This window comes from Leucopleurus acutus, assembly GCF_964270905.1.
Source record: "Leucopleurus acutus genome assembly, chromosome: 10".
NCBI lineage: Eukaryota > Metazoa > Chordata > Mammalia > Artiodactyla > Delphinidae > Leucopleurus > Leucopleurus acutus.
The window spans coordinates 39,847,413-39,873,542 of record NC_139153.1 but is presented as its reverse complement, the minus strand read 5'-3'; the positions used below and the strand labels follow the sequence as shown (position 1 = coordinate 39,873,542).

General features: G+C 53.3%; 2 protein-coding genes across 5 annotated transcripts in view; both read right to left on the bottom strand.

Annotated features, from left to right (window-relative positions):
• Positions 1-297: 297 nt before the first annotated feature.
• Positions 298-10,270, bottom strand: NCKIPSD (NCK interacting protein with SH3 domain; the record flags this gene model as incomplete). Of its 2 annotated transcripts, none has more annotated exons than XM_082849214.1 (13): positions 298-501; positions 3,119-3,291; positions 3,419-3,511; positions 3,618-3,746; positions 3,949-4,029; positions 4,112-4,250; positions 4,339-4,425; positions 4,569-4,739; positions 5,995-6,485; positions 6,739-6,850; positions 6,994-7,198; positions 7,425-7,534; positions 10,100-10,270. In XM_082849214.1, the coding sequence occupies 13 exons, from the start codon at positions 10,268-10,270 to the stop codon at positions 298-300; spliced, it is 2,166 nt and encodes a 721-aa protein (XP_082705340.1). The 2 variants fall into 2 exon arrangements, with proteins under 2 accessions (XP_082705340.1, XP_082705341.1); XM_082849215.1 differs by having other exon boundaries at positions 6,739-6,829.
• A 2,030-nt stretch (positions 10,271-12,300) lies between these two features.
• The window catches only part of IP6K2 (inositol hexakisphosphate kinase 2), a 29,132-nt gene continuing 15,302 nt past the window's right edge, over positions 12,301-26,130 (bottom strand). For 2 of the 3 annotated variants that reach the window (XM_082849021.1, XM_082849022.1), the window contains exons 2-6: positions 20,678-21,005; positions 18,550-18,772; positions 17,332-17,507; positions 13,519-13,694; positions 12,301-13,072 (exon numbers count right to left, since the gene is read on the bottom strand). In XM_082849021.1, coding sequence (XP_082705147.1) covers positions 12,572-13,072; positions 13,519-13,694; positions 17,332-17,507; positions 18,550-18,772; positions 20,678-20,879 — 1,278 coding nt within the window. In that variant the 5' untranslated portion in view covers positions 20,880-21,005 and the 3' untranslated portion in view covers positions 12,301-12,571. Of the gene's footprint in view, positions 13,073-13,518; positions 13,695-17,331; positions 17,508-18,549; positions 18,773-20,677; positions 21,103-26,130 lie in introns of those variants that run through there. The other variant, XM_082849023.1, reaches the window with a different exon arrangement.

Here is a 26,130-nt window from a genome sequence, read left to right as displayed (position 1 = left end):
CAGCAGGACTCTGAGTGTGCATGTGTATGGGGTGGGGGGGCATGCTGAAGAGGCAGCCCAGCGGGAGATGGAGGGGCTTCAGTTCACCCTCCCCCTGCCCCAGCATAGCTCCCAGCGCGTGGTCCCTAATCCTGCGCTTGGCCCCTCTCATTAGCTCTATTTCAGGTGGGGGCCCCTGCTTAGGTCCTTTCCACCATCACCGCCCCTCACACTGTCAGTGCAAAACATTCTTAGGGCCAAGCCTCCAAGTCCCCTGCACCCTACCCAGGGCTGCAGGGAAGGGAGGAAAAGAAGGTGCTAGCTGGGGGCCTCGCCCAGCACCGGGAATTCCTTGCACATCTCTTGGACAATCATGCGGTCCATCTGACACTGGGGCGAGGCTTCCTCCTCGGTTAGGATGCGTCGCAGTGTGGCCTGCAGGTCGGGGAGCCGGTGGCGGTGCTGTAGGTAGGGTGTGGAGCGGATCACAGCGTGCATCAGGGAGAGGTACTCCATGCGAAGCTGTGGGGAGACCAGGCAAGCTCAGGGACCCCAGGGAGGCACTGAGACTGCCACCAGACAGGGACAGGCCACTACTGCCTCCTGGCAGCCACACCACTGAAGACCAGGGTTGCATCCCCAGCACCCAGAGTGGACCTGGCACAGAACTGGCCTTTGATAGTCGTTGAATAAGTAAGTGAATAAATAAATCATCTGAGACACACACAGTCCCAGAACGCGGCCGGCCCAGGGAAGTCCTGCCTCAGAGAGGTGGCGAGGGGAAGCAGCGAGCCCCCATCCCTCCTGTAATGCTGGGCCCCTGTGGGGTTGCTGTCTGTCTGTTGGAGGCCCTCTGCTTCTCACTCTATCCTCTCACCCTGGAAGATCTCATTCACACCCACAGCTTCAAATAGTGACCCCCCCACTCAAACCTCTTGCACAGACTCTCCGGTGAGCTGCAGATGAGAAAATCCAACTGCCCACTTGTCACCTCCTGCTTATCTCAGAGAGAACTCAAACTCACATAACAACCATCAAACTCGTGATCTTCCCCATCTTCCCAAAGCTGAAGGCTTTCTCGTGTTCTTTATTTTAATAAAGAGCACTGCTGTCCATTCAAGTGCTCAAGCCAAAACTGCACGTGTCCCCCCCAGTTCCTTTCTCCCCACACCCCGAATCCAATCCGTCCCAGTAAGACCCGGCCGTCTTGCCTTCTACGTGTGCCCTGAATCCATCTCCAACACTCCCCACCAACCCACCCTTCCAGCACCTCTGGCTTTAACGGCTCCAAGAACCACTCCAATCTGACACCCCAGCTGCTCCTTATCCTCACTGAGACCCTGATCCATTGACCTGGCGCCAGCACTTTTTCCTCCATTTGCTCCCCTCACCATCCCTCATTTCTCTCTTTACCTCTGATTAGAGGAGTCAATACTCAAAACCTTCTTTAGGCAGCATCACCCTGCTAACTCCCAACCCTGGTCAGACCAAAAAGCACCTGCCAATCAAATCCTAGAAGCTAAGCAGCAGACAATTAGAGTCTTGTGCAGGCTTGAACGGCATTCCCCACCACAAACCTCACTGCCTGGCACCCCTGCCACTTTCCTCTGCCACGTTCACTGTTCCTGAAAGGACCACTGCCCACCTTCTCTCCATTTTCCAAACCTAAACTGCTCGATCAGTTGGCTTTGTGCTTCATGCAGAAAACAAGCAGACTTTCAGAAACGCCTGGTCTTCCCCCGGCACCCACACCTCACCTGTCCCCAGTGAATGAACTGTCCTGGCTCCTGCCAGAGGCCATCCCTCCAGGGGGGCCTGGACCCTCCCCTGCTGCCTGACCTACTTGACACCCGCAGCGGCTGACTCTCCCGACACATCAGCCGTTTCCCCATGATTGGCGTGCTGGATCATTCCCTCTGACTCAGACATGCACCAGCATCTCCCACCTTTAAAAGACTTTCCCTGACCCCATGTCTCCCTCCAGTGATCCCCCACCTTTTTCTGCTCCCCTTCACTTAAAAACACACGAAGGTTGTCTCCATTCACTGCTCCCATCTTCCCCCTTTCTACTCCCCTCCAACTTCAAATCCTCTCTTCAACTTCCCACTCGGACTCTCTTCCCTGGGCGAAGGGTGTGCCCAGGTGCTCTGGGAGAGGGGCACGTGGAAGTCTGCAGCCCGCCCCCCGCCACACACCGCCACACCGCCCAGCCTCCCTGGGTTTCTGTGAGCCCTGGAGCGTCCCTGGACGCTGCTTGTGAATCACGCCTCATCTCCATGTGGCGAATCCCGTGGCTCATTCTCAGGCCTCATCTCACTCGGGCTCCTAACTGTGGAGACGGCTCATCCCCCTCCTCCTCCATACACGTGGCTTTGGGCTCCTGCTCTCTTGGTTTTCCTCCTGGGTGTCTCCCTATGTGCCCCGACTGTGCCCTGGGCTGAGGCCTGAGCTTCCCTCTGTCCCATCCATCCCACACCCCAGGTGACCGCACTGTCACAGGCTTCCCAGCACATCTATGCACAGCCAACTCCAAAGTGTCTCTTTCTGTCCCAACTCACACCCCAGGTCCTCTGTACCTGGATGTCCAACAGGTATCTTCTCAGTCTTGACACATCAAAACACAACTCTATTCGAAGGTTCTTCCCCACCTGAGCAATCGGCACTTCATCCACCCGGTTGCTCCAGACCAATCCAGCAGCAAGCCCTGCCAACCCACCTCCAACACACCCCGGCCTGACCTCCTCTCCCAGCCTATTCGTGCCACGTGGACAGCTGCAGCCGCCTCCTCACCAGCCTCCCGCTTCTGCTGTGCTTTCAGTCTCCGTTTCATTCAGGATGGTAATCAGATCACTTCCCCTGCCCCTGAGAAGGGGTGACAACCTCCCGCCGCAGCCTCCAAGGCTTTGTGTAAACTCTACTTCCTCCTCCTCACCTCCCACCACTCCCTGCACTCCTGCTTTCTTCAGACAGCCCACCCCCGACCACCTCATGGCGGGCTCCCTTGGGTCTTGGCACACCTGTCATGGTTGAGTGGCCTCCCACACTTACCCGGCTCCAGCAGTGCCCCTCGCCCTAGTCTCCATTCAGTGTCAGGTGCCCCCCTTTTGTTAGTTTCTACACAGCTGCCATCCCCAGGCACCTTATCTCCAGGCGACAGGTCCGCGATGTGCCGCACGGTGATGTCGATGAGCGCCATCATATCCGTGTGGTAGAAGATGGCAGCTGTGGCGGGGCTGGCGAACACGTCCTGCAGGAACTTGAGGACAGAGTGTGGCGGCTGAGGTTCATGCTTAAAGATGCGCACGGGGTCATCTAGAAGGCAGGGGGAAGAGGGGGTCAGGGCAGTCCTCGAGGGGGCCCAGAGTCACCCCAGTGAGTTACAGAGGTCATGGAGTCACAGGACATCGAAGGGGCCCCACACAGATTCCTGGGCCCTCACCCCCTCTGTTCAGGAGCAACAGTAGCTTCTCGGAGAAGATCTTGACATTGGCGTGTTTGCTCAGAGCGGCCATGATGAAGTTCTGGTCAGGGGCTGAGGAAGGACACGGGGGTAGACAACAGCACAGGTGCTAAGCCTGGAGAGCCCCCCTCCTCCCCCCTACGGCGAGTCAGCCACCCCCGTCAGGCCCTGCCCCCACCTGGCAGGTGCAAATTGAGAGCCAGAAGTAGATTCATGCAGAGATCCGGCAGTTGCTCGGTGGTGTCCAAGGGCAGCCCGTCCTCAACGATGCTCAGCAGGAACTGGGCGAAGGGTGTGCCCAGGTGCTCTGGGAGAGGGGCACGTGGAAGTCTGCAGCCCGCCCCCCGTCACACACCGCCACACCGCCCAGCCTCCCTGGGTTTCTGTGAGCTCTGGAGACATTCAGTCAGACTACAGTCAGTGGGTGCCCAGCCCCTTGGGCCATGGGCCCCACCTCCAGCGGGCTGTGGGCTCCCTGTGGTACGCTGGTCAGTGACCTGCCTTCTTACCATAGTGTGCATAGGGCACTGCCTCCCCCATGGAGAAGACCATGGCCAGAATGAGGGCGGAGTAACAGAGTTTCTGATGGTCTGCGGGGGAGCAAAGCAGGCGGTCAGAGCCCCCCAGATGGCGGGAACCTCCCCAGCTGGCAGGAAGCTGCCCCTCACTCACCCTGCGTGTCTGTCTGCATGTCCCGCGCCAGCTCCACAGGCAGCACAGATGACACTAGTGTGGAGATGATGGCTGCGTCCAGGCTGCACATGGCGCCGAAGCATTTGAGGAGCAGCAGCCGCAGCGACACCCGGTGCTCCTGGCAGGGGACCCTGTGTGCTCAATGCCCGGAACCCCCACCTCTACCCAGGTCCCTCTGTGCCCCCTCCCCTCTGTTTCCCACACACCATTTGGTAATAGGCCACCAAGGCCAGGACAGACTCGAACTCATTCCTCTTGCACATTTTCTTGCAAACTTCAGGGTCTGCATCCGTCTGTGGGGAGGACGAAGTGTGATGGAGTCACTCAGTGTAAGGTGGCCACATGTGAGTGAGCTGAGGATGAGTAGGGGAGACTCCCGAGCACTGGGGAGGGATGGGGCAGGGGTGGGGGATATCTGGGGGCACCCAGCCCGCACCAGAATGTGCAGCAGCTCCTCCAGGTAGCAGCGGATGACACCCTCGTCCTCATACAGGGCCCAGCTGCGCTGCTGGGCGTCATCCTTCCGCCGGGCCAGGTCTGCAAAGATCACCTCCAGCCGCTGCTGGTCGTGGCAGACCTGCCCTGAGGGCAGGGCAGTGCTCAGGTCCTGGAGGAAGAGGTCTGGCTCAGCACACTTGCCCCACACCATCTCCAGGAGGCCCACAAGGCCTGGAGTTCAACCTAGACCCTGAGGTCATGGCATGAGCTCCAGGCCAGTGTCAGGCAGGGGGCCCCAGCCTCACCTACCAGAGCTGCCTGGAGCCAGCGTCGTCGCAGGAAGGGTGAGGGGACCAGCCCCCAGTTCTCTTCCCTCCTCCCCGCTGCTCCCATCAAGCTCCCACAAAAGACCTGCTCCCACAGCCCATTCCCCAACATCGAGGCCGCCAAGGGCACTGACCCAGTTCTATACCCCCTCCCCAAGTAATTCCACTGCCCCCAAGTCTTAACAACCGTCTGGGACAGGATTCTGCATGAGACACATCCGTGGGGTGTTCTCCAAAAACTTGCCTCCTGTCCCAGACCTGGATAAACATCCTCCATGAGGAAGGCCACCAACTCCTCACCACCTGAATGTGACTGAGACTCCACCCCCTGATTCTACACAAAGTGGGACAGGCCTGTCATCTACCCACCTGCCGTGTTCCTCTTGATCCAGTGTCCCAGCACAGGCAAGCCCACTGACTCACTGCTCCCCACACCCCAAACCAGAGCTGCAGGAGCCATGGAGCCCTAAGGAGAGACCTCTGGCCCATCTGGCCCCCACCGTGTAGACTTGACTCATGCCCCCCAGTCCTGCTCCCTGACCAGTGCCCCAACCTTGGCAAAGGATCCCAACCGCCCATGATCCACACATACCTCACTCACATCTCAGTCAGCACTCAGGCCTCCATCATAGCTCTCGAAGCACCCACTGCTCTCCACTGCCAAGGCCAGCATGACACTGCCCTCTCTCATGCCTTATGTCCATTCCTTCCCTGCAGCCTGAGAGAACTCCTGGCCACCCACGGCTGTCTCATCTGTCACCTGCCCCAGGTCTCACCTCCAACCACACCACTTGCTCCCTCCCTCACCCCCTGTGTTCCAGCCATGCTGGCCTTGTTCCACTTCTTCCGGTGAGCCAAGCTCGGTCCTGCCTCATGGCCCTCGTCCAGCCTGAGCCTCTGCCTGGAATACTCTTCCTCCCTTTCTCCTTCAGGGATCAGCCCAAATGTCCCCAGTACCCAGCACAAGGAAGCCAAGAGCTAGAGCTCAACAAAGACCTGTCAGGTAAAGGCTGGACACAGTGTGAGGGTGGGGAAGGGGCAGGGGCTGTAGGGCAGCCCCAGGATGGGGAGGCCCCTGGCCCTGTTGCCCACCCTCACCTTGCCCTCTACCAGTGAGAGGAGGACCTGCTCCATGATAGGTGAGCTGGCCGGCACTGAGGCCTGGATGTGACCCACCACGACGCCAATGGCCACTCGGCACAGCTCGTGGCTCAGGCCGGTGTTCCTCCGCACGAGCTCCATCAGCTCTGCCCCAATGGTCCTGGGCACAGCAGTCTCAGCCAGCGCCTTCTCTTCTGTGGTCCCCAGGCTCAGTGCACCCAGGGCTTCCAGCTCATCAGGGGCTGGGGCTGTATCAACTGCTACCTCCTCTGTAGGGGGCTCCGAGTTTAGCACCTTGGAGGGAGGGGGCTGAGCTTGGGACACAGTGGTATGCGTGCCTCGGCGGGGCACAGGTGGGGGCGTGGGTGAGCAGCTGGGGCCTGGCTCCGATGAGCTGGAGCCGGTATAGAGTGTGTCAAGGGAGGTGCTGCTGACAGAGGAGCCGCTGGACACAGAACTGCCCCCAGAGGGTGTGGTGTTGCGGCCGCCTGTGGGCAGAGAGGGGATGCTGTGCTAGGGCAGCCCCCTGGGGGCCCCAACCCCTCCAAGCCCAGAGCCCCCGCCCCCCAGTACAGGGCCTTGTTCCTATGCCAGACCCTCCCACCAAGCCCAGAACCCCCAATTGCCCCGACACGTGCCCTGTCTTCCCCCCAAGCCTGGAGCCCCCAGTTCCCTGACATAGGCAGAGTAACCATTCCAAGTACAGGGTGCCCCCCGAGTCCCCCAACCCCGCCTTCTCACCACTCCCCGAGGCCAGTAGGGCCTCGCGGTCTCGGCGCTTCACAGGTGGGGGTGGCGTGGCGGGTGCTGCTCGGCGAGGCTGTGGTGGGATCTGGGAGGACAGAAGTGGGATCTGAGGGTACAACCTGGCTAGCGCCCTGAGCTTGGCATGGGCAGGACTATGGTTCCAGGCGGCATCGCTGACCTCAGTGGTGCCTCTGGACAAAGCCTTAAGCTCCACCCACCTCCCTTTCCTAGGATGTTCTCACCATGTACCTGGTAGAGGCCTCCATCTGCCCCAAGATACTCAGAACTGGGCAGGCTGTGCTGCCGCTCGAATCCAGCTCTACACACCCCATTGGGCTGCCTGGCAGCAGCAGCATCCAGGTGGTGGTCACTGGTGGACGGGGTCATAGCTGCAGGGTTGGGGGCTGAGGGGCCTCTGCGGGACAGGGTCTCTTTCCGGTGGTGGATCAGCTTCCTGAGGGAGGGACAGGGAGGTTATTGGGGGAGTTACCTTACAACTCCCGAAGTCCTCACATGCTCCTCGTGGGATGCGGCCCACCCTAGCCCAGGCTCCCCAACCTCCCACTGCCCTCATGCTCCACCCCACCCTGCGCTACCAACACTGCTCTCTGGCGTCCCCAGTACTCACTGAAGGACCCCACCCCACGGTGCTTACTGGGCGGTTCTCCCGCCCCACTCACTGGAGGATCCCGCGCTGCTCCAGGCTGTACTTGCCACCATCCCGCATGGCTGCATTGTGCACAGCCTCAATGGCCCTGTCAATGGCTTGGAGGACATCCTGCTCCAGGCCCTGTGGGGGCAGGGGTGGGCAGTTAGGCCTGGGGGCCAAGTGAGGTACTGAGCCCAGAGCCAGCCCAGGATGGAGCCCGGGGCAGACAAAGGACCACTACAGCTAAAGCCTGTAATGCCAGATGTGAACACAGCAAGCTGAACTAGAATATGAAATGGGCTTCTCAAACTGCGTCACTCAGGGAGCTGGGCCACGGGGAAGGCCCATGCTGCTGCTTTATATACTGGGGCCCCGAGCAGGATTTTACCTCACAGTGAGGCGCTCAGCTAAGATGTCGCCGAAAACCTGGGGTCTAGAGCAATACCACAGCCCACGGACCCTCAGTTTGAGGCCAGGAGTACACACTTAGTCTATCCCCAGGCTTGGCTCAGATCCCAGGCTGAGATGCCAAGCAGGGAGCCTCTAGTGTCTGGAAGTCTTAACAAATCACTCTGGATCTTGCTGATCCTTCACAAAACCAAGGTCACACTCCAGGACGGCCCTGTCCTCAGAGAGCCTTCTGCAGGCCCTAGTAGCTGAGGACAGGCCAAAGGGATCGCCTCTCTCCACCCCTGCTGCCAGCCCCCATCCCCTCAAGCTATTCCAGGAATCCTCCAGACCTGCACTGGGAAGCAGCAGTTCTGTGTCTGTGGCAAAAGACAGACATGAGCACAGGACCTGGCCCCTGCCCCAGATTCTGTGTTGCCATCCGCAGCAACTCAGGGGTCCAATCTACCCAGCCTGGCTGGCATGGGGTACAGAGTAGGGGGTGGCAGCTGTGGGACCAGCCACTCCCACCCTTCGCTGCCCCTGGCACACATGGTCCATCAGACATAGGAGCCTCAGAACTAAGATGACATCACACCAGAGTAGGTTTGAGAAGCTTCTCTGATGGGGACAGACAGATGGACTCAGAGGTCAACAAAGCCCTCCAGGTAGCACGGGGCGTGTCAGAGTGCAGGAGACAGCAGACAGAAAGGGGGACAGAGAAAGACAGATGATACACAGAAAGCAAGAAAGATGGAGAGAGAGAGAGAAGGAGGGAGGGAGAGAGAGAGGGAGAGAGAGAGAGAAGCAGAGGGAGACACGCAGAAAGAAATTGAGATTTGGAGACAGAGAAGGGAAGAGAGTCGGAGGAAGAAACACACACAAGCGGAGAGTCAGAATGACACCGAGATACAGAGAGAGCCACGGAGACGAAGGCAGAGGGAGACATGCAGCAAGAAACCAACAGATAGACAAGATGGTAGCCTCTCTGCCCTCCCCAAACACCCAGCCCCCAGTGGCCCAGGCAGGGGAGGGGCCTCTTGGGCCCTTGGGGAAGAGGCAGGACTTTCCTCAGAGGCTCCAACAAGCTCCCAGCTCCAGAGAGGCTGGGTCTGACATGCTCACCCTGGACCCAGCAGCCCTGGTGTCCAGGGCTCTCACTCTTACCCAGACACTCCTAGATGCCATGAGGCCAAGGGTTTAGGGACCAGGGCCCATCCTCTCTGGTAAGACCAGATGACATCTCCAAATTTATCCTGTTATTTCTGTCCTGAACTGGGCTGGGACAGGATGTTTCCTAAAGGCTATGGACTAGGATGGGGCGGGGGTGTCTGGCACAGGGCAGACCTGGAGGCTCCAGGCCCTCCTTCCCCCTGTGATCAGAATAGACCAGCTGGAGACAACACATCCCAGCCCCCATACCAGGACTATTCTTGGGGAAACAGGAACTGGGGCTGCAGACTCCACTGGAAGGAAATGGGGCCAAAGCCAGACCGGGGACGCCATGGGGAGGTCTCACTTCCTTGCAATGGGAGCAGCCCCCACCCCAGGCTGGGGGCCAAGGAGGGATGGAGCTCCCTCATCTTCAGAGAAAGGAAGTCTGAAAAGTCAGGGCCTGAGGCTTGTGAAAGAGAGTAGTGCCAGGGAATGTCAGCAGGGCCTGGGATCCCTGGTTCAAAGTGAACTGACGAAGGTGTCTTAGGAAAGGCTTAGGGGGTGACTGAGTACAGGAGAGTAAAAGATACTGAGGTCTCAGGGCTTGGGGGGTCATTTAGGGGAGGGGGGTGTCCATGGCTCTCAGGTCCAAATGAGAGAGGGGGTGTAAAGGCATGGAAGATGGTGGGGAAACAGGCAGTGTCCAGGGTTGCCCGGGTCTCAGTGGTGGAAGCTGAGGAAAAGGAGGCAAAAGTGTGGGGTCCTGGTGATCCAGGGAAGGGGCCAATTAATTCTGGGGTCTCAATGATCTGGGGAACTGCTCAGAATTTGGTGTGCTGTAATCTCAGGACTGACTCTTGAATTCTATTCGGATGTAGGTTCAGATGTTGGGGCCCAATGGCTCTGGGATCCCGAGGAATCTCAGTCCCAGAGCTGGGCTTTTGGTAGATCTGAGTCCTCAGAGTTGGCTGTCAAGGCCCTGGTCTTGGGTTGGGGCGCGGGCTCTTAGGGTCCCAGTCCTCCTGGGGTTTCACGGTCAGGTTCTCAAACTCCTTATCTGCTGGAGGTCCCGGCGGGCCTGGGGTGCCGGGGTCTGTCCTGCGAGCCTATGTTGGAGCTCAGTCTAGGGGCGGCTGAGGCCGGGCCGGGGAGGGGCACACTCACCTGCAGGCGGCGCAGGTAGGCGGGCGGCACGTAGCCCGTCTCGCCACTGCGCGCCCGCGCCGCCAGCCACCAGTGCGCGCTGCTGCGCTCCAGAACCAGGAAGGTCTCGCCCGCGGCGAACGCCAGCGCGTTGGGCTCCGCCGAGCGGAACGCGTACAGCGCGCGGTACATGAGGGTGAGTCGGGCCGGGGCAGGAGAGACGGCAGGGTCTGCGAAACCAGGACGCCAGGCCGGGAGCGCCTCACCGCGCTCGCCCTGCCCCGTGACATACGGCGCGTGCGCGCGCGCGCGCCCGCCCGCCCGCCGCAGCCCCGCCCCAGGATGTGTCGGCTCCTGCGCAGAAGCGCGGCGCCCCCTAGTGTCCACAGGCTGCGCGGCCCGGTGCGGCCTCCGAGAACCCGCTGCCCTTTCCGCCCCTTCCGTGGACTTCTGCGTCTCCAAGCTCCCGACTCCCTGCCCCAGCACCCTACCTAGAGCCCCAGACCCAGCTTTCCCGCCCGGCCCTCCACTCCCTTTACCCGCCCAAGCCCTAGTGCTGCGGCCCATCCGACTTCCCGAAGGAGCGCTCCGCCCGCAGCCCAAAGACAGAGCCTCTGTCCGATGCTGAGAGTCCCATGCGTCCTTGCCACCCCAGGGGAGTGGGACCTGACCTACTAACATAAGGACAGCGACCCCGTGAGGGTAGTCCCGTTGTTGTATCTTGAGACACTTGGAGGCGCCCGCGGGGCCCGGGTCTGCTCCGTGTCTCTAGGCCTCCTGACCCCGCTTACCGCCCCAGTGGTGGGCAACGCGGAGCAAGAGTGAGGGGGGGACGGTAAAAACAAAACCCACGGGGGGCCATTTCTCTGTCCAAAGTCCTCCCATCCTTGCTCCCCACCCCACCCCCTCTTTTCGGCTACTAGCTTCTCTCGTCCTCTGTAATGTGGGTCTTTGCATAGTTTCCTCTGCCTGGGACACACTTCCCTTCCTCACAGTATAAAGTCCGCAGGCTCCCACCCCTATCAATCGCTATCACATCACTCTGTTCTGTTGTCTTTGGGGACTTACAACTCCAGGTTATCTTATTTCTCATGCTTCCTTCTGAGAGCAGACAGAAGGGCTGGTGGAGGATGGGGAGTGGGGCACCATGTGGCCTTAAGAGCTTGTTTGGCCCACCTTCCGGTCAGCCCTGACTTGGTGAGGTCTTTGAAGTCCTAGGAGGGAAGGGGGAAACTCCGGGGAGAGATCCTAAGGGTCCTGGGGACCTCCCATTTCTGTCCAGGGGCTGCTCCAGCCACATTCCCCTCTGGAAGCCTGGGCCCAGGGAGAAGGGGCTGTAGGCACAACCAGGCCAGTGTATGCAGTTGGCCTGTTTTTGGACGTAGTGGATACAGGCATAATGGACCTTGGAGAGGAGGTGCTAGGAGGTTCAGGCAAGGCAAGGGGTGGGGCTGCTAAAACTGGACATCCAGACCCTACCTTCTTAGCACGGGTTCTGTGTCCTTCTCCCTGGTGTCTGGGTCTGCAGTTCAAGACCTCTTGCCACACCTCTCCCTGAAACCGTCCTAGCACAGAGCACAAGTAGCTCTCTTAGGGGCTGCCCTGGCTGGAGCCACATGAAGGATGACACTAGCGTGGTTGCAGTGGGGTCCAGGGCTGCGTAGGAGTGGTGACAGGTGGTGTGGCCAAGAGGACCACACTGCTCAGAACCCCTCCCATCAAGCCACCCACCTTCTGGGACCTCCTAAGACCTTGACCACAGAGCCAATGGCTGCCAACAGACCAAAGCCTGGTGGCTACCTGAGGCCCCAGTATTGATTCCAGGATGTCTGACATCACAATGTCCAGCCAATTAGCTGCTACCAGTGGCACAGGAGCTGGACCCAAGGTTTGGCACACCTGCTGCCCAACTTTGGCTTAAGCTACATGAGGGCAGGGAAAGACCTGTATCAACAGTCAAGTGTAGTTCTCTGCGTAAGGGGTGCTGGGACAGACCAGCACAGATCCCAGAGGGACCCATTTACGGTTATGTGTGTGGGTGCTCGGTTAAGGGACTGAGGACTAAGCCAAGAGGCTATGGTGACTTTAGGGTCCATGGGATGGGGTCACTGGAAGGAATATATTGCTGGGCCAGGGTGAAGGTCATGGCATATGTGATGTTTCTGAGGTTTGGGAGGGGGGCTGGCTGCCTATCCTTGGGCAAGAACGACAGCAGCACTGTGTACAATTAACAAAAAGATTTGTATTAGAACATTTACACTCAGGGAAGAAAGAGGTATCTGCATCATCAAATGTGGAATGTTGAAGAGAGTTAAAATAAATAAAGACTCCGAGAGCGGTTGGGGCTGGCTCAGGCTGGGACTCATAGAGGCCTCTGCGCATCAGCTCCAGGCTGCAGGGGCCACCGCCTGGCCATACTGGCCTCCTCCCCGACGCAGCACAGCTGTGCCTGGGACACAGAGAGTCTCTCAGGTACTGCTGCAGCCAGCAAGCTCACTCCCCACTTTCCTCACTTATCTCTGTAACAATGTCTATCAGGCTCTGGAGCCCAAAGATATAGCCAGCATCCTGACCCTCGTGTACCACACTGTCCTCACCATACAGCCTGCAAGTGGTGTGTGCGAAATCGATCATGCGCACGTCCACCGAGCTGGTGCCGATGGGCTTGTAGGCATAGGCACCAGCCGACTCGTCGGCTGACTCCTCTGACAGGTCCTCCAAGTCCTCAGCATCTGAGTCCAGGGCCACTTCAGGCCGCTCCTTGCCATCATAAATGACCAGCAGGGAGCTTGAGTAGAAGCGGTAGGATTCTTGTCGCTCCAACACGGACTTGAGTTCAGTCAGCTTCCTAAGCACAGGGCCCAGGAGCTCGCGGCGCAGGTACCGCCCGTTGTGGAAAAACTGGAAAAGTGCCTCCTTGAAGCCCTGCACAGACAGCTTCCGGCCGTGGTACTTGTTCATGAACATGAGCTGCCCACTGCCTGCCTGGTATACCTGTGGGAGGGAGACCAGCAGGTGAGGTGCTGACAGCCATCTCAGGGCCTAGACCCTGGGGAGTGGCAGCGATATGACAGTCCTGGATCAGATCCTTTAATTTGTTAAGTATCACAAGAGACACTGTCCTTGCCAATCAACACCCACTCAGGATACAGCCCTCTGACCTGGGTTCCATCACCAGCCCCCTGCTCAGTGTATGTGTTGGTGGAGAGGGCCTAACTTTTTTGCCTTTCTCCCCCTCCTGTCCACAGCCTCTGGACTCAGCTAACCAGGCCAGCCCCAGAGACGATTACCCATGCATGCATGCTTCCTTTTCTAACCAGAAAGTGACAGGTTCATTCAAATCTGGAATCTTTTGAGAAAACGGGACTATGCCACGATGGGAGAATGGCAGCTCCTGGATGCCCCAGCCAGCCCACACCACGCACCTGCACTCCTCTCACCTGCATGCCACACACGCGCACACCAATGACTGCAGACGTACTCTGCTGGCATTTGCGGATCTGGTTGGCTGCCTTCTCCTCTGAAGCATCATCACCATGCTGGCGCGTACCCATCTTGAGGTCCAGAACACAAGGCACCTCATAACGGGAAGTCAGGTTCTCCAGTAAGATAAATTCTGAGTGGTTAAGGACAATGCCCCTCTAATGAAAAGGTGCTGCTCCACGGGGCCCTGGCAGTCCCAGGGTACAAGGCCTGCACACAGTACCCCAGAGATCCTGCTACATCTCCCATGCAGGCAGCCCAGACTAGAAGGCTGAAAGACACCTTCAATTCTTGTCAGGGAACTGGCCTGAGAACAGCCTGGGAGACACACACATCATTCCCTGAACTCAGCAAGATGTGGGACCACGGTCCAAAACATACTGTCCTAGGGACTTCCCCGGTGGTCCAGTGGCTAAGACGCTGCACTCCCAATGCAGGGGGCCCAGGTTCAATCCCCGGTCAGGGAACTAGATCCCACATGCGGCAACTAAGGGTTCGCACGCCACAACTAAAAAGATCCCACATGCTGCAACTAAAAGATCCCGCATGCCGCAATGAAGATCCCATGTGCTGCAACTAAGACCCAAAGCATCCATAAATAAATAAATAAATAAATTTTTTAAAAAGTGACACAAATAGCAAAACAAAACAAAAATAGAAATGTCCTAAATTACAAACAGAACATCAAATAAATTCAGTAAATCCTAGTCTTAAATATGAACTAGAAATATCAGTATGAACTCATGAAAAGTTTTCTCTTTAAAATAAATATGTATTTCCCAGACGTGGGCACTGAAAAGATCTAGAAACAATGACCGGATGTATGAGCTCCCCTAGTGCCCAGACCAGTGCTCCTAGAGCAGGGCCAGTGAACCATGACCCCCTGCTCACTCACTGTTGTATAACCTATAAGCTAGGAATGAATGGTTCTTACTTTTTTTTTTTTTGGCTGTGTTGGGTCTTTGCTGCTGCGTGCAGGCTTTCTCTAGTTGTGGCGAGTGGGGGCTACTCTTTGTTGCGGCGCATGGGCTTCTCATTGCAGTGGCTTCTCTTGTTGCAGAGCACAGGCTCTTAGGCGCATGGGCTTTAGTCGTTGTGGCACGAGGGCTCAGTAGTTGTGCCTCACAGGCTCTAGACCACAGGCTCAGTAGTTGTGGTGCACGGGCTTAGTTGCTCTGTGCTATGTGGCATCTTCCCGGACCAGGACTCAAACCCGTGCCCCCTGCATTGGCAGGCAGATTTTTAACCACTGTGCCACCAGGGAGGTCCATTGGTTCTTACATATATATATATATGCGGAGCACAGGCTCCGGACGCGCAGGCTCAGCGGCCATGGCTCACGCGCCTAGCTGCTCCACGGCATGTGGGATCTTCCCGGACCGGGGCACGAACCCGTGTCCCCTGCATCGGCAGGTGGACTCTCAACCACTGCGCCACCAGGGGAGCCCTTATATATTTTTTTATTCATTCATTCATTCACTTATTTATTTATGGCTGTGTTGGTCTTTGTTGCTGTGCGCAGGCTTTCTCTAGTTGTGGCTACTTTTCGTTGTGGTGCACCAGCTTCTCACTGCAGTAGCTTCTCTTGTTGCGGAGCACGGGCTCTAGGTGCGTGGGCTTTGGTAGTTGCGGCTCATGGGCTCTAGAGCGCAGGCTCAGTAGTTGTAGCGCACAGGCTTAGTTGCTCCGTGGCATGCGGGACCTTCCTGGAACAGGGCTTGAACCCATGTCCCCTGCATTGTCAGGCGGATTCTTAACCACTGCACCACCAGGGAAGCCCTATTCTTATATTTCTAAGAGGTCAAAAACTGTATGGGGTGGGACAGGGAGAGTGGGAGGGAGATGCAAGAGAGAGGAGATATGGGGATATATGTATAGCTGATTCACTGTTATAAAGCAGAAACTAACACACCATTGTAAAGCAATTATACTCCAATAAAGATGTTAAAAAAATCATAGTAAAAATAAGAATTAAAAAAAAACCTGTATGTAATACTTCATGACACATGAAAATTGAATGAAATTCAAATCTCAGTGACCATAAATAGAGTTTTATTGGAATACAGCCACATTCATTCATTTACATTATCATCTATGGCTGCTTTCAGGGTACAAATGGCAGAGTTGTGATACAGTCAGTGTATGGCCTGCAAAGCCTAAAATATTCACTGGCCATTTACTGAAAAAGTTTGCAACCCCTGGTGTAGAAGAATGACTGAATTCACATCTGGAATATGAAATATACACGAGTCTGTACCAGTTCTTCATATGGGAAAGACAGCCATCAGAGACTACTGTGATTGTGTCAAAATGACTCAGGAGCCTATTTTGAAAGGCTCCCACTTGCCAAGCATGGGACAATTTGAGCATCAGTAAAGATAACTGCAATGGACTAAAACACGTCAAATATGTTTAAATTCATGGGTTCATAACAATGCTGAAAACCTCACTGGTCACCTTTGGAGGGTGTTAAGAAACCATCTCTTTATTCCAAATCTAGTAAACAAAGGAAAATAAACTCTTAACCTGCCTTTCCTATATGAACTATACCTCAGGATAAGCATATAGTTGATGAGGAAGAGTTTCTCTTTACAGAAGGATTCCAGCTAATGAATGAAAAAGGAATGACAAAATTAGAAAATCACCTAATGAAAAAATGGCTCTAAGGCAACTGCAATACAAAAGAGAAAGACAACAAAACACCGTGCTTCCCGATGGACAGCTACAATACCATCTCTGAGGGATTCTTGCCCCCACCCCCCCAAAACTGAACCTGAATCTGATCAAGCTTGTAGATAAAATTATCAACTCAATGGAAACAGAGGGGAAAGAGTAACATGTAAAAGACACCACAGGATGTAATCAGTAAAATCCAGATGGTGGGAAACTCTAGAAGACCCAGTTTCTTTGACAAGAAATTTCCAAGAAGAAAAACCAGAAAGGGTATTTTAGAAGACTTAAACATTTCAACCAAATGCAATGTGTGAACCTCATTTGGATCCCCATTCAAGCAAATAATCAACAAAAATATTTATGAGACAATTAGGAAAATGGGGTCACAAATTAGATACTTGATAGTAAGGAATTACTGTCCATTTTTCAAGGAGTAATAATGGTATTAATGTTTTAAAATACCTTTATCTTTCAGAGATACATGCTGAGGTGTAAATAGATGAAATGAAATATCTGACACTTGCTTCAGAGAGTGTTCAGCTGGGGGCTGCTGGGTGTATAGAGACAGTCATGACAGGAGACTGACATGACTGGGTTAACCAACTGCTGAACCTTGGTGACTGGTACTTCGAGGTTCAATGCATTATTCTATCTGGTACATCCAGGTTCCCCGACTCCAAAAAAAAGAAAGGACCCTGTGTTTTCTTCATGTGCTAACCTGGTGAACCAGACTGAAAGGTCAGTCCTACCCCACTGCAGACCCTGGCAGTTAAGCACTATTTGGGGACTTCTGTAGGAGTCTGAAAACATGAACCAGGTCCTTGCACTCCAAGCTAAAGCCCCCCAGGTGCAGGTTGGTCCCTCCATGAGGTGCCCCTGACCCCCAGGAACCCATCAGACTCCCTCCCCAGCACCTGCACTCCCAGACCAGCCTTTGGCCCCGAGGGAAGTAATATATGCCCACAGTTACCACGTAGGGTGTCCTAGCACAACCATGACTAAAAAAAAATTCAATTTCTCTCTCCAAGCTCGTAGGGTCTCCTCTCACTTGCCCTCCCTTCTCCCCAAGGCAGAGATGCCCTATGAACAAAGGATACTGTACTGGTTCCGATGTTTTGCATTCTCCTTCATTCTCTGTAACTGTTGCTGGTGACACTTCATGCTCCAAGGGTTGTAGTGTTTAAGCTGGGAACTGACATTCCCCTTTTTCTCTACACTGTAGTACAAGACTTCAGATTTCTTCAGCCACTCAAATTCTTCTTCTAACTTATGGCTATAAAGAGACAAGGAGCCAATAAATCATAATGTCTTATCAAAACTCAGGGGCAAAAAGGCATGAAGGAACTTTCTGGAGTGATAGGAAGTTTCATACCTTGATGTGGTGGTTGTTTTAGTGCACACAGTAAACACTTCATTTACCATAGTATATTATACCTCGACAGTTGATTGATTGATTTAGAAACTTTAATCTTTATTTATTTATTTTCTTTTTAAAAAATGTTTTAGGCTGCGCAGCATGCAGAATCTTAGTTCCCCAACCAGGGATCGAACCCGTGCCCTGTGCATTGGGAGTGCGGAGTCTTAACCACTGAACCTCCAGAGAAGTCCCAAGACAGCTGATTTAAAAAAAAAAGGGGGGGTGTGTGTCAGCTCGCTGTTTTTCTACAGTTGTTTTTCTACAGTAAGGAAAACCTTCGATGAAAGAACAACCTCTGCCTCCAGCCCGCACCCTGCAAGGCAGCCTCCACTGCCCTCTTCTTCTAGGTAGTACACCTCCTGGCTTCTGGAACATCCAGGTTCCCTGACTCAGAATGCTGGAGACTGAAATTCCATGAGAATAAGTCAACCTACTTAGCTACGTTTTTAATATATATATAATTTATCTTTTCACAAGCTCTGCCAAGGTGTGGCACTTGGAGCACTCTGCCTACGGGGATCCCCAAGATTTGGGGATGCCCAACTGACCATTCTGTCTCCCACTATCAGTGAACAACCTGAGGTGATGGGATGGCTTCTGTCTGGGTCACTGCTACATCCCCAGGATGCCACATAGGGCCTGGCACAGGGCAGATGCAGGAGGAGTGAGTGACTGAAACTTTTTTACAGCTGCCACTACAGTTGTTTTACCCGAAATGGCATGATATAACTCAGAGTCAATTAAAGAGAAGCTGGGCACACCATGTGGGAACTGACCACTGAGTGACGAGGTACCTACTAATAAGTCCATAGTGTGAGTCCTTAGCCCTAGGGGACTGGGCTGTAACTGAGATCCCTCCTCTCCCACGGAGCTCAGTCTCCTCTCAGTCTATACCCACCTCTTCATCTTCTCCTCCTTCCGGTGCTGGCGCACCCAGTCCTTAGGGATCTTTTCTGTTTCTAGGACGTGATGTTTTTTGTTTGTCCACCTTAGCAGCTTACTTTTTGGTTCACAGTCTGAGTTATCTACACTGTCCATAGTTCCGTGGTCCCCTTTTAATGGATATGCTATTAAACACAAGTTCCTGTCTTCATCTTCTTCAAAGCGCACAGATACCACACCTGGAAGAAGGGTGAGGAACAGAGAGGACTTTTAATTCCACAGGAAGATGTGTTACAAATAACATGATTGTAACGTTTAGTTTTTTCTTACCCTGTTCCTTAGTGTCTATGTTGCCAGAGGCCCCAAACTCATCTGCAAACCTAACAAATATCAAAACATCTAGAAAAGATGACACCATACAAGACAAGCAATTAAGGAGCAAACATGGCCGAGAGTCTTCCTCTCTGATGCACTCAACAAGGCAAGAGCCAAAGAATTACAAGACACATTTTTCCATCATTGAAAATGTTTATTAATTTTTATGTAATTCTTCTAATCCTAAGAGAGACGTAAAAACATTTGCTCTTTATATCTTGTGGGAATTTTTAAGGCCCTAAACAGAAACTCCAACAGCCTTGAGGCTTGCTTTAAAGCAGAGCCTGAACAGAGATTTGCCTGAGGGGTAAGAAGCATCCAACTGTAAGGGAAGACTGGGCAAGCAAAACAAAATAAAGGAGCAAACGAAACAAACCACACAGCACAAAAGACACCCTAGCAAAGGCTTCTTGCAGTGCCCCCGCACTGGGCACCCCAAGCCTTTTGCCCTTCTTGAATATATTGCTTTATTGGTCTTTGCAGTCTCATGTCACAAAAGAACAAAATGAACACAAGGCAAATAGGGTTGGGCTGGGAGCACAGACGCGTAGTGGCCTTGAAAGCAGCTTTCCCCGAGTCTCTAGAACCTGCCATGTGTAATTAGACAGTCTTTGAGGAGGGGGCTGTCAGGTGAGAGTGTTTCAGCAGGTGCCGACGAGTGCCTTACAGCCGACTGGCTGAACACCTTTCCTCCCAGGCCTCTGTGGCCTGGGATCACTCAATTTGCTCAGTCCTTGCTGCAGGGGAATGCGTGCTCAGAGAGACGACACTTCTGAGGTGGTACCTGGCTCTGGGCGCAGAGGAGCCGGGGTGGGGAATTCAGGGGACCACATTTTCCTGTGGCCATGGGAAAAGAACCGGGGAAAAAAATGGGGGCGGGGCAGCCAGCTAACAAGGGGCCTTTGGCTTTGTCCTGGAAAAAAACAACAGAGAAGGACCAAGTGAGGGCCCCCAACTCCCCCACCCCGACCGCAACACACATGCATATTCAGAGTACAAAGAGAGACGCCCAGTACATTCTGTCTTCAAAGAGCATGTTTCAACAGTTCCAGAAGAACCCAAGTTGTTCAAGAGTCTTTTGCATAACCAGGTAATGCAACTTTAAAATTATTTTCCTTAATGGATTCTTCCTGATTTACAAAGGATCTCCGCCCTCCCCAGGAAAGACCACACCATGCTGTTGGCTGCTGATTCCCCCCCACCCCCACCAAAATGCATTATAAAAAGGAAGAAAGAGTCACCACATGTGAATCAAAGGGTTGCCGTAATATAGCCATTTCGGGGACATTCCGTAATAGCAAAGGGCTTCAGCTAATCAGCACAAGCCTCCCACTCCTGCATTCCATCTGACTCAACTCTGCTCCCAGCCTACCTAATCAACAGGGCTTCTGGTTTCCTGGAGGACAAAAAGCAGGCGGCAAGTATTCTGGGTAAAATCCTCCCAAAGTCTTCCCCGGATGTCTCCTCATGGGGGACTATGGGTTACCGAGATAAAGAGACACCTGAACATAAAACACAACTACACTTCCACCAAAAATAAACTCAAAACAAACCCACAAAACAAAACAGAATTGAGCAATCTTACCGCAACTTGAAAACTGAGGGTGTGAGGTGCTGGGCGGAGGGCCAAGAGGAGAAGGAGGAGGGAAAACACAGAGTGAGTGGGAGGGGTGAGGGCTCCGGGGATGGCTGCCTGGGCTTTCCTTGGCCGCGACGCCTTGCATGTCCTTGCCAGGCGCTGGCGACCCCTACAGCAGCTGGGGGCTCACCTTTGTACTGGGGAGTGAATTTGCGCATCTCCGCAGGGAGGGTCTCGTAGAACTGGTGCTCCCTCGGGACCAGAGGCTTGCACAGGGTCGTCTCGTTGAAGCGGAGCACGCACGAGTGCCCCCCGACCTGGTGGACAAAGGGCTCCAGAAGGATGCCCTTGGCGCGGGGCTCCACGTCCATAGCCCTGAAGGCTGGGCTCATCCTCCAGGTGCAGGCAGCAGGGAGAAGGGGGAGGCAGCGGGGTGCAGCGGCCAGCGCGTCCTCTGTCGTCTGTCCGTGCGTCCGTCTGTCTGGCCTCAGCTCCTCGGCTGTGTGGGCCAGGACGCTCTGCCGGAAGCAAAGAGTCACAACGGAGTTGGAAAGGGCCAGGAACCGCTTTAGAGGCGCTAGCCCTCCTCTTCCAGCAGAAAGACAAAAACAGCCTGAGCTCCCGCAGGGTCCCGCCCACGCCGCCCACTTCGTCCCCGCCTCCTCCCACAGAAACAAGCAGCCAGAGCTCTCCCCCGCGGGCCGAAGCCGACTGGCAGGGACTGGTTGCGGGACCCCGAAACAGCCCCAATCACCCCACCAGGCGTTAGAAAGCCACTACCGCGAAGCCACGACGACGAAATTGTGATTTTAGGTAAAATCACAATTTCAAACCTAATATCCTGATTAAATCTTACCATTTTCTAATAAAATTGTTAAACTTACAGTAATTTATATCCAAGTCCCTCCATTAATTATATAAATATATTTTAATAGACTTTATTTTTTTAGAGCAGTTTTAGGTTCACGGCAAAATTGAGAAAATACAGAAATTTCCCATATGCCCCGCATATGCATGGACAGCCTCCTCCATTATCAATATCCCCCATCAGAGTGGTACACGTGTTACATATGATGATGAATCGACACTGATACAGCACCATAGTTTACATTAGGGTTCACTCTTGGTCGTTAATTTTTTTTTTTTTTTTGGCGGTACGCGGGCCCCACTGTTGTGGCCTCTCCCGTTGCAGAGCACAGGCTCCGGACGCGCAGGCTCAGCGGCCATGGCTCACGGGCCTAGTCACTCCGCGGCATGTGGGATCTTCCCGGACCGGGGCACGAACCCGTGTCCCCTGCATCGGCAGGCGGACTCTCAACCACTGCGCCACCAAGGAAGCCCCTTTAATTATGTTTTTATAAAATGCATTTAAAGGGAAAACCTACTTAGGCACCAACTAGTAAGATTTACTCCCCCAGGGTGCACACACTTCCCTGCTCAAGGCCAAAGACAAGCCCCATTAACCTTATTAGCAGTGGAGCTTGGGCCTAGCTTTAATGATTAACGTCTGTATCGAAAAACAACTGATCAAGGCTGGCTAACTCCTTTTAAAAAGATACACAGTGTTCTAGGTCACCAACTATTTTTATCCGTTCTATCCAGATCTCCAAAAGCTGGGGCACACCTTTAAACCAAAGCTGCATTCTTGGGGCACTAAGGGGTCTCATTCACTGAGATCCAGGAACTTAGACCTGACTTCAGATCCCCAAGCACACTGGATCTCAGCAAAGCACACCTCTATGCGCCTGTGGACCGTTTCAGGGTCTGTCAACCTCCTCCTGTTTTCTGTCTATAATTTACAGACTACACAGTTGCCACTAGCACTACTAACGGGGCTTGGGCTACATTTCAGTATCTGTACAGGTTTCTTACTGGGAACTCCTCCAACTCCCATGACTCCAACTGAGATGGTGGTGGTGAGAATGGGTTGGCTGGAGGTTTGCCCACTGTCCTCTAAGGTGGGTAAAGCACCCCAGTCTATGCTAGGCTCACTATAGGAACTTACTTCATATGGTCCTCGGGATACTTTCTATGAGGTAGACACCTCTCTCCCTGTTGGAAACAATGAAGCTGATTCTGGGAGCTGAGGAAACTCATCCAGGGCTAGGGACAAGAAGCCACAGTTTCCAAATGAACCTCAATCTGTTGGATGCCCCCACACAGCTGCCTCTGGGGCCCAAGGTCTCTGGCACATCTGCCTTGGTATAGCACTTAAAAGTATATGGGACAGGGCTTCCCTGGTGGCGCAGTGGTTGAGAGTCTGCCTGCCGATGCAGGGGACACGGGTTCGTGCCCTGGTCTGGGAAGATCCCACATGCCGCGGAGCGGCTGGGCCCGTGAGCCATGGCCGCTGAGCCTGCGCGTCCAGAGCCTGTGCTCCGCAACGGGAGAGGCCACAACACTGAGACGCCCGCGTACCAAAAAAAAAAAAAAAAAAAAGTATATGGGACATTTATCTTGTCCTGTGACAGTGCTTTCACTATGTATTTATATTTTCTGTTTATAAAGCAGCCTCTTTAGGGACTTCACTGGTGGCGCAGTGGTACAGAATCTACCTGCCAATGCAGGGGACAGGGGTTCAAGCCCTGGTCCAGGAAGATCCCACATGCCGCAGAGCAACTAAGCCCGTGCTCCACAACTACTGAGCCTGCGAGCCACATCTACTGAGCCCATGCACCGCAACTACTGAAGCCCGCGCACTCTAGAGCCTGTGCTCCACCACAAGAGAAGCCACCGCAATGAGAAGCCCATGCACTACAACGAAGAGTAGCCCCCGCTTGCAGCAACTAGAGAAAGCCCACGCGTAGCAACAAAGACCCAACACAGCCAAAAAATAAACTAATTTTGAAAATAAATAAATAAAGAGTTTAGCTGGTGTTAATCTCTTCCTTTCAGAGAGAACGCCCATTGGACTCAAGGATTAGGAATCAATAAGCTTTCCTATATGCAAAGAGCAGAATACCAAAGCTTCTGATTTCTCACCTGGCACTACCTTCTCATTACAGAAGCCCTCAGGAGGGCATGTGCTGTGAGGAGTCCCAAGACACAACACAGGCAATCAGCTCGAAGGATGAGTACCTTCCAGCTATTCCAGACTCTCTCCGGAAGGTGGAGCTCTGAGATGCTTGGCCACGCAAGCCCTTTAGGTTTATAGAGACCAGTTCACACCAGTTTTTCAGTAGTGAAAAAGACATCTTGAGTAAGAGCAACACCAAAGGAAAGCTACTGACTCATGATCGGTCTGCCAGTACCCAAGCAAGAACCAGGTACCATAATTATTAAACTGTGAAAGCACAAGATGCTCCCCATGGGCCAGACTTTAGAAACACAATTCAAACCTTTCATAAACGTGTAAAACTCCTTTTGTTACTACAGCAATGCTGACACCAATGCAATCCCTTTCCAACTCTGTTCAAGATTCCTTAAATGTATTCAATTAAGTAGAAAAAAAAATCTCTCTCCAGGCATCTCTCTTACCCATTCCCCACCTCCAGCGAAAAATCCAAAACAAAAACTGGTCCTTCATGGCAGCTCTCTGGAGTATGGTTCGTGGGTGTGGCTGGAGGCTGAAAAGCCCAGTGAGGGTCTATACCTCCTTCTCCCAGGTCTCCGGTGTGTTCATTAGCTGCTGGAACCTTGACATGGAACCTTGCCAACCCTCCCACCAGCACCCAACTCTGGCAGTCCACAGGACATTGCTCCCCGGAGAAGAATCATCATCTTAGGTAGAGAGACAAGGAAAATAAGGCCCTTTCTCGCCTGTGCCAAGCCTGATGACAGAGGAAACTCCTAAATGGTAGAATTAGGGAGAAAACTGATCCTGTAGTGAGGTGGAGCCAGATTCTAGTCCCAGTTCTGCCATTCAATTGCTTGGAGGAAGATTCCAAGTCCCTGCTCCCTTTGGGTTCCAGTTTTCTGGTAACCAGCAGTTTGTTTTAATCAAATAGGAAAAAACAGTAAAAATCATTGCATTGCACATAATAAGGTTAAGTCCTGTTTTGTGATTCTTTGATTTCAATTATGTTCAATCTCTCAATATGAAGATAACTATGGCTTCTCTATACAACATACTTCTTACATTTGGGGCTTCAGACAAAGAAATGCAGCTTTTGTTCTAGGGTCCCTTACAGACCCTATCCCTGTGGGAAAATGAAGGATCAACTTCCCAAGGATTACACCCCAGATCAGCTTCTTCTCTAGTGGCTTCAGCCTGGTCAGAAGAAAGAAAAATGCCCAAAGCATCTGCTCTGTTTCACTGCTACTCTTTTTCTGTTCCACATGTGGTTTGAGCAGTTGGATCTCTTAAAGGTTTTTAAACATCTGAGGTCTAAGGCCCAGTTTCCCAGGAATCCTAGAATATTAATGGTTACTGAGAAGTCCATGTGATGTATGGACCCTGAATCTAGTGAGACAGGGAATAACCATAAAACACTGGCTTCAGATTTAGCATCTATTTTAGCTTTCCAAATTGCCTCACGTTTGTCCACGAAACTATTGATAGGTAAGAAACACAGAACATGATTCATCCTAGGACAAGACACAGATTTCCCCCATAGCCCATCCCCCTAAATCTATCACATTGGTTTAAGGATCTGCTGGAAACAATGCCTTAATAGTCTTAACTTATAAAATACTGCAAATAAAACAACTATGACTCATGAAAAGCCCTGGGCCCTTAGCTCACACATCTAGAATGTGGTTCATGAGGCTACAAATGGGCTCTGCTGGGGCTACTTACTCTGCCTCAAGAAAAGCCCCAGGGTTGGGCAGTCACAGAAGATGGTGTGAAGCACACTAGCCCAATGGTGGACGAATAACCTTGACCATCTGCACCTCCGCTCCATGAGCCCAGAGCCACTGCCCGCATCTGCACACATCCATACACAACCCATGACTATACCACCAGGGTCAGTCACTGGAATTCTCAAACGTTGCTGGTAGGAATAAAAGAAGTACAGCCACCTTGGAAAACAGTTTGGCAGTTTCTTATTAAGTTAGACATATACTTATTATATGACCCACTAATCCTACTCACAGGTATTTACCTAAAAGAAATGAAAACAAATGTCCACATAAAGACTTGTACACAGATGTTCACAGCAGCACTATTCACCATAGCCAAAAGGTGGGAACAACCCAAATGTCCATCAAATGGGTGAATGAATAAACAAACTGTGGTGTATCCATATAATGGAATATTATTCAGCAATAAAAGGAATGTATTGATATAGCAACAACAAAGATTAATCACAAAAGCATTATGTTGGGCTTCCCTGGTGGCGCAGCGGTTGAGAGTCCGCCTGCCGATGCAGAGGACGCGGGTTCGTGCCCTGGTCCGGGAAGATCCCACATGCTGCGGAGCGGCTGGGCCCGTGAGCCATGGCCGCTGAGCCTGCGCGTCTGGAGCCTGTGCTCCGCAACGGGAGAGGCCACAGCGGTGAGAGGCCCGCGTACCGCAAAAAAAAAAAAAAAAAAAAAAAGCATTATGTTAACTGAAAAAAGCCATCACAAAAGACTATATACTGTGTGATTCCATTTATACGACATTCAAGAAAAAGCAAAACTGTAATAGCAGAAAGTAGAAAAGCAGTTGCCAGGGAGCAGAGGTAGGGGAATAGGACTGACTGCAAAGAGGTCCAAGAG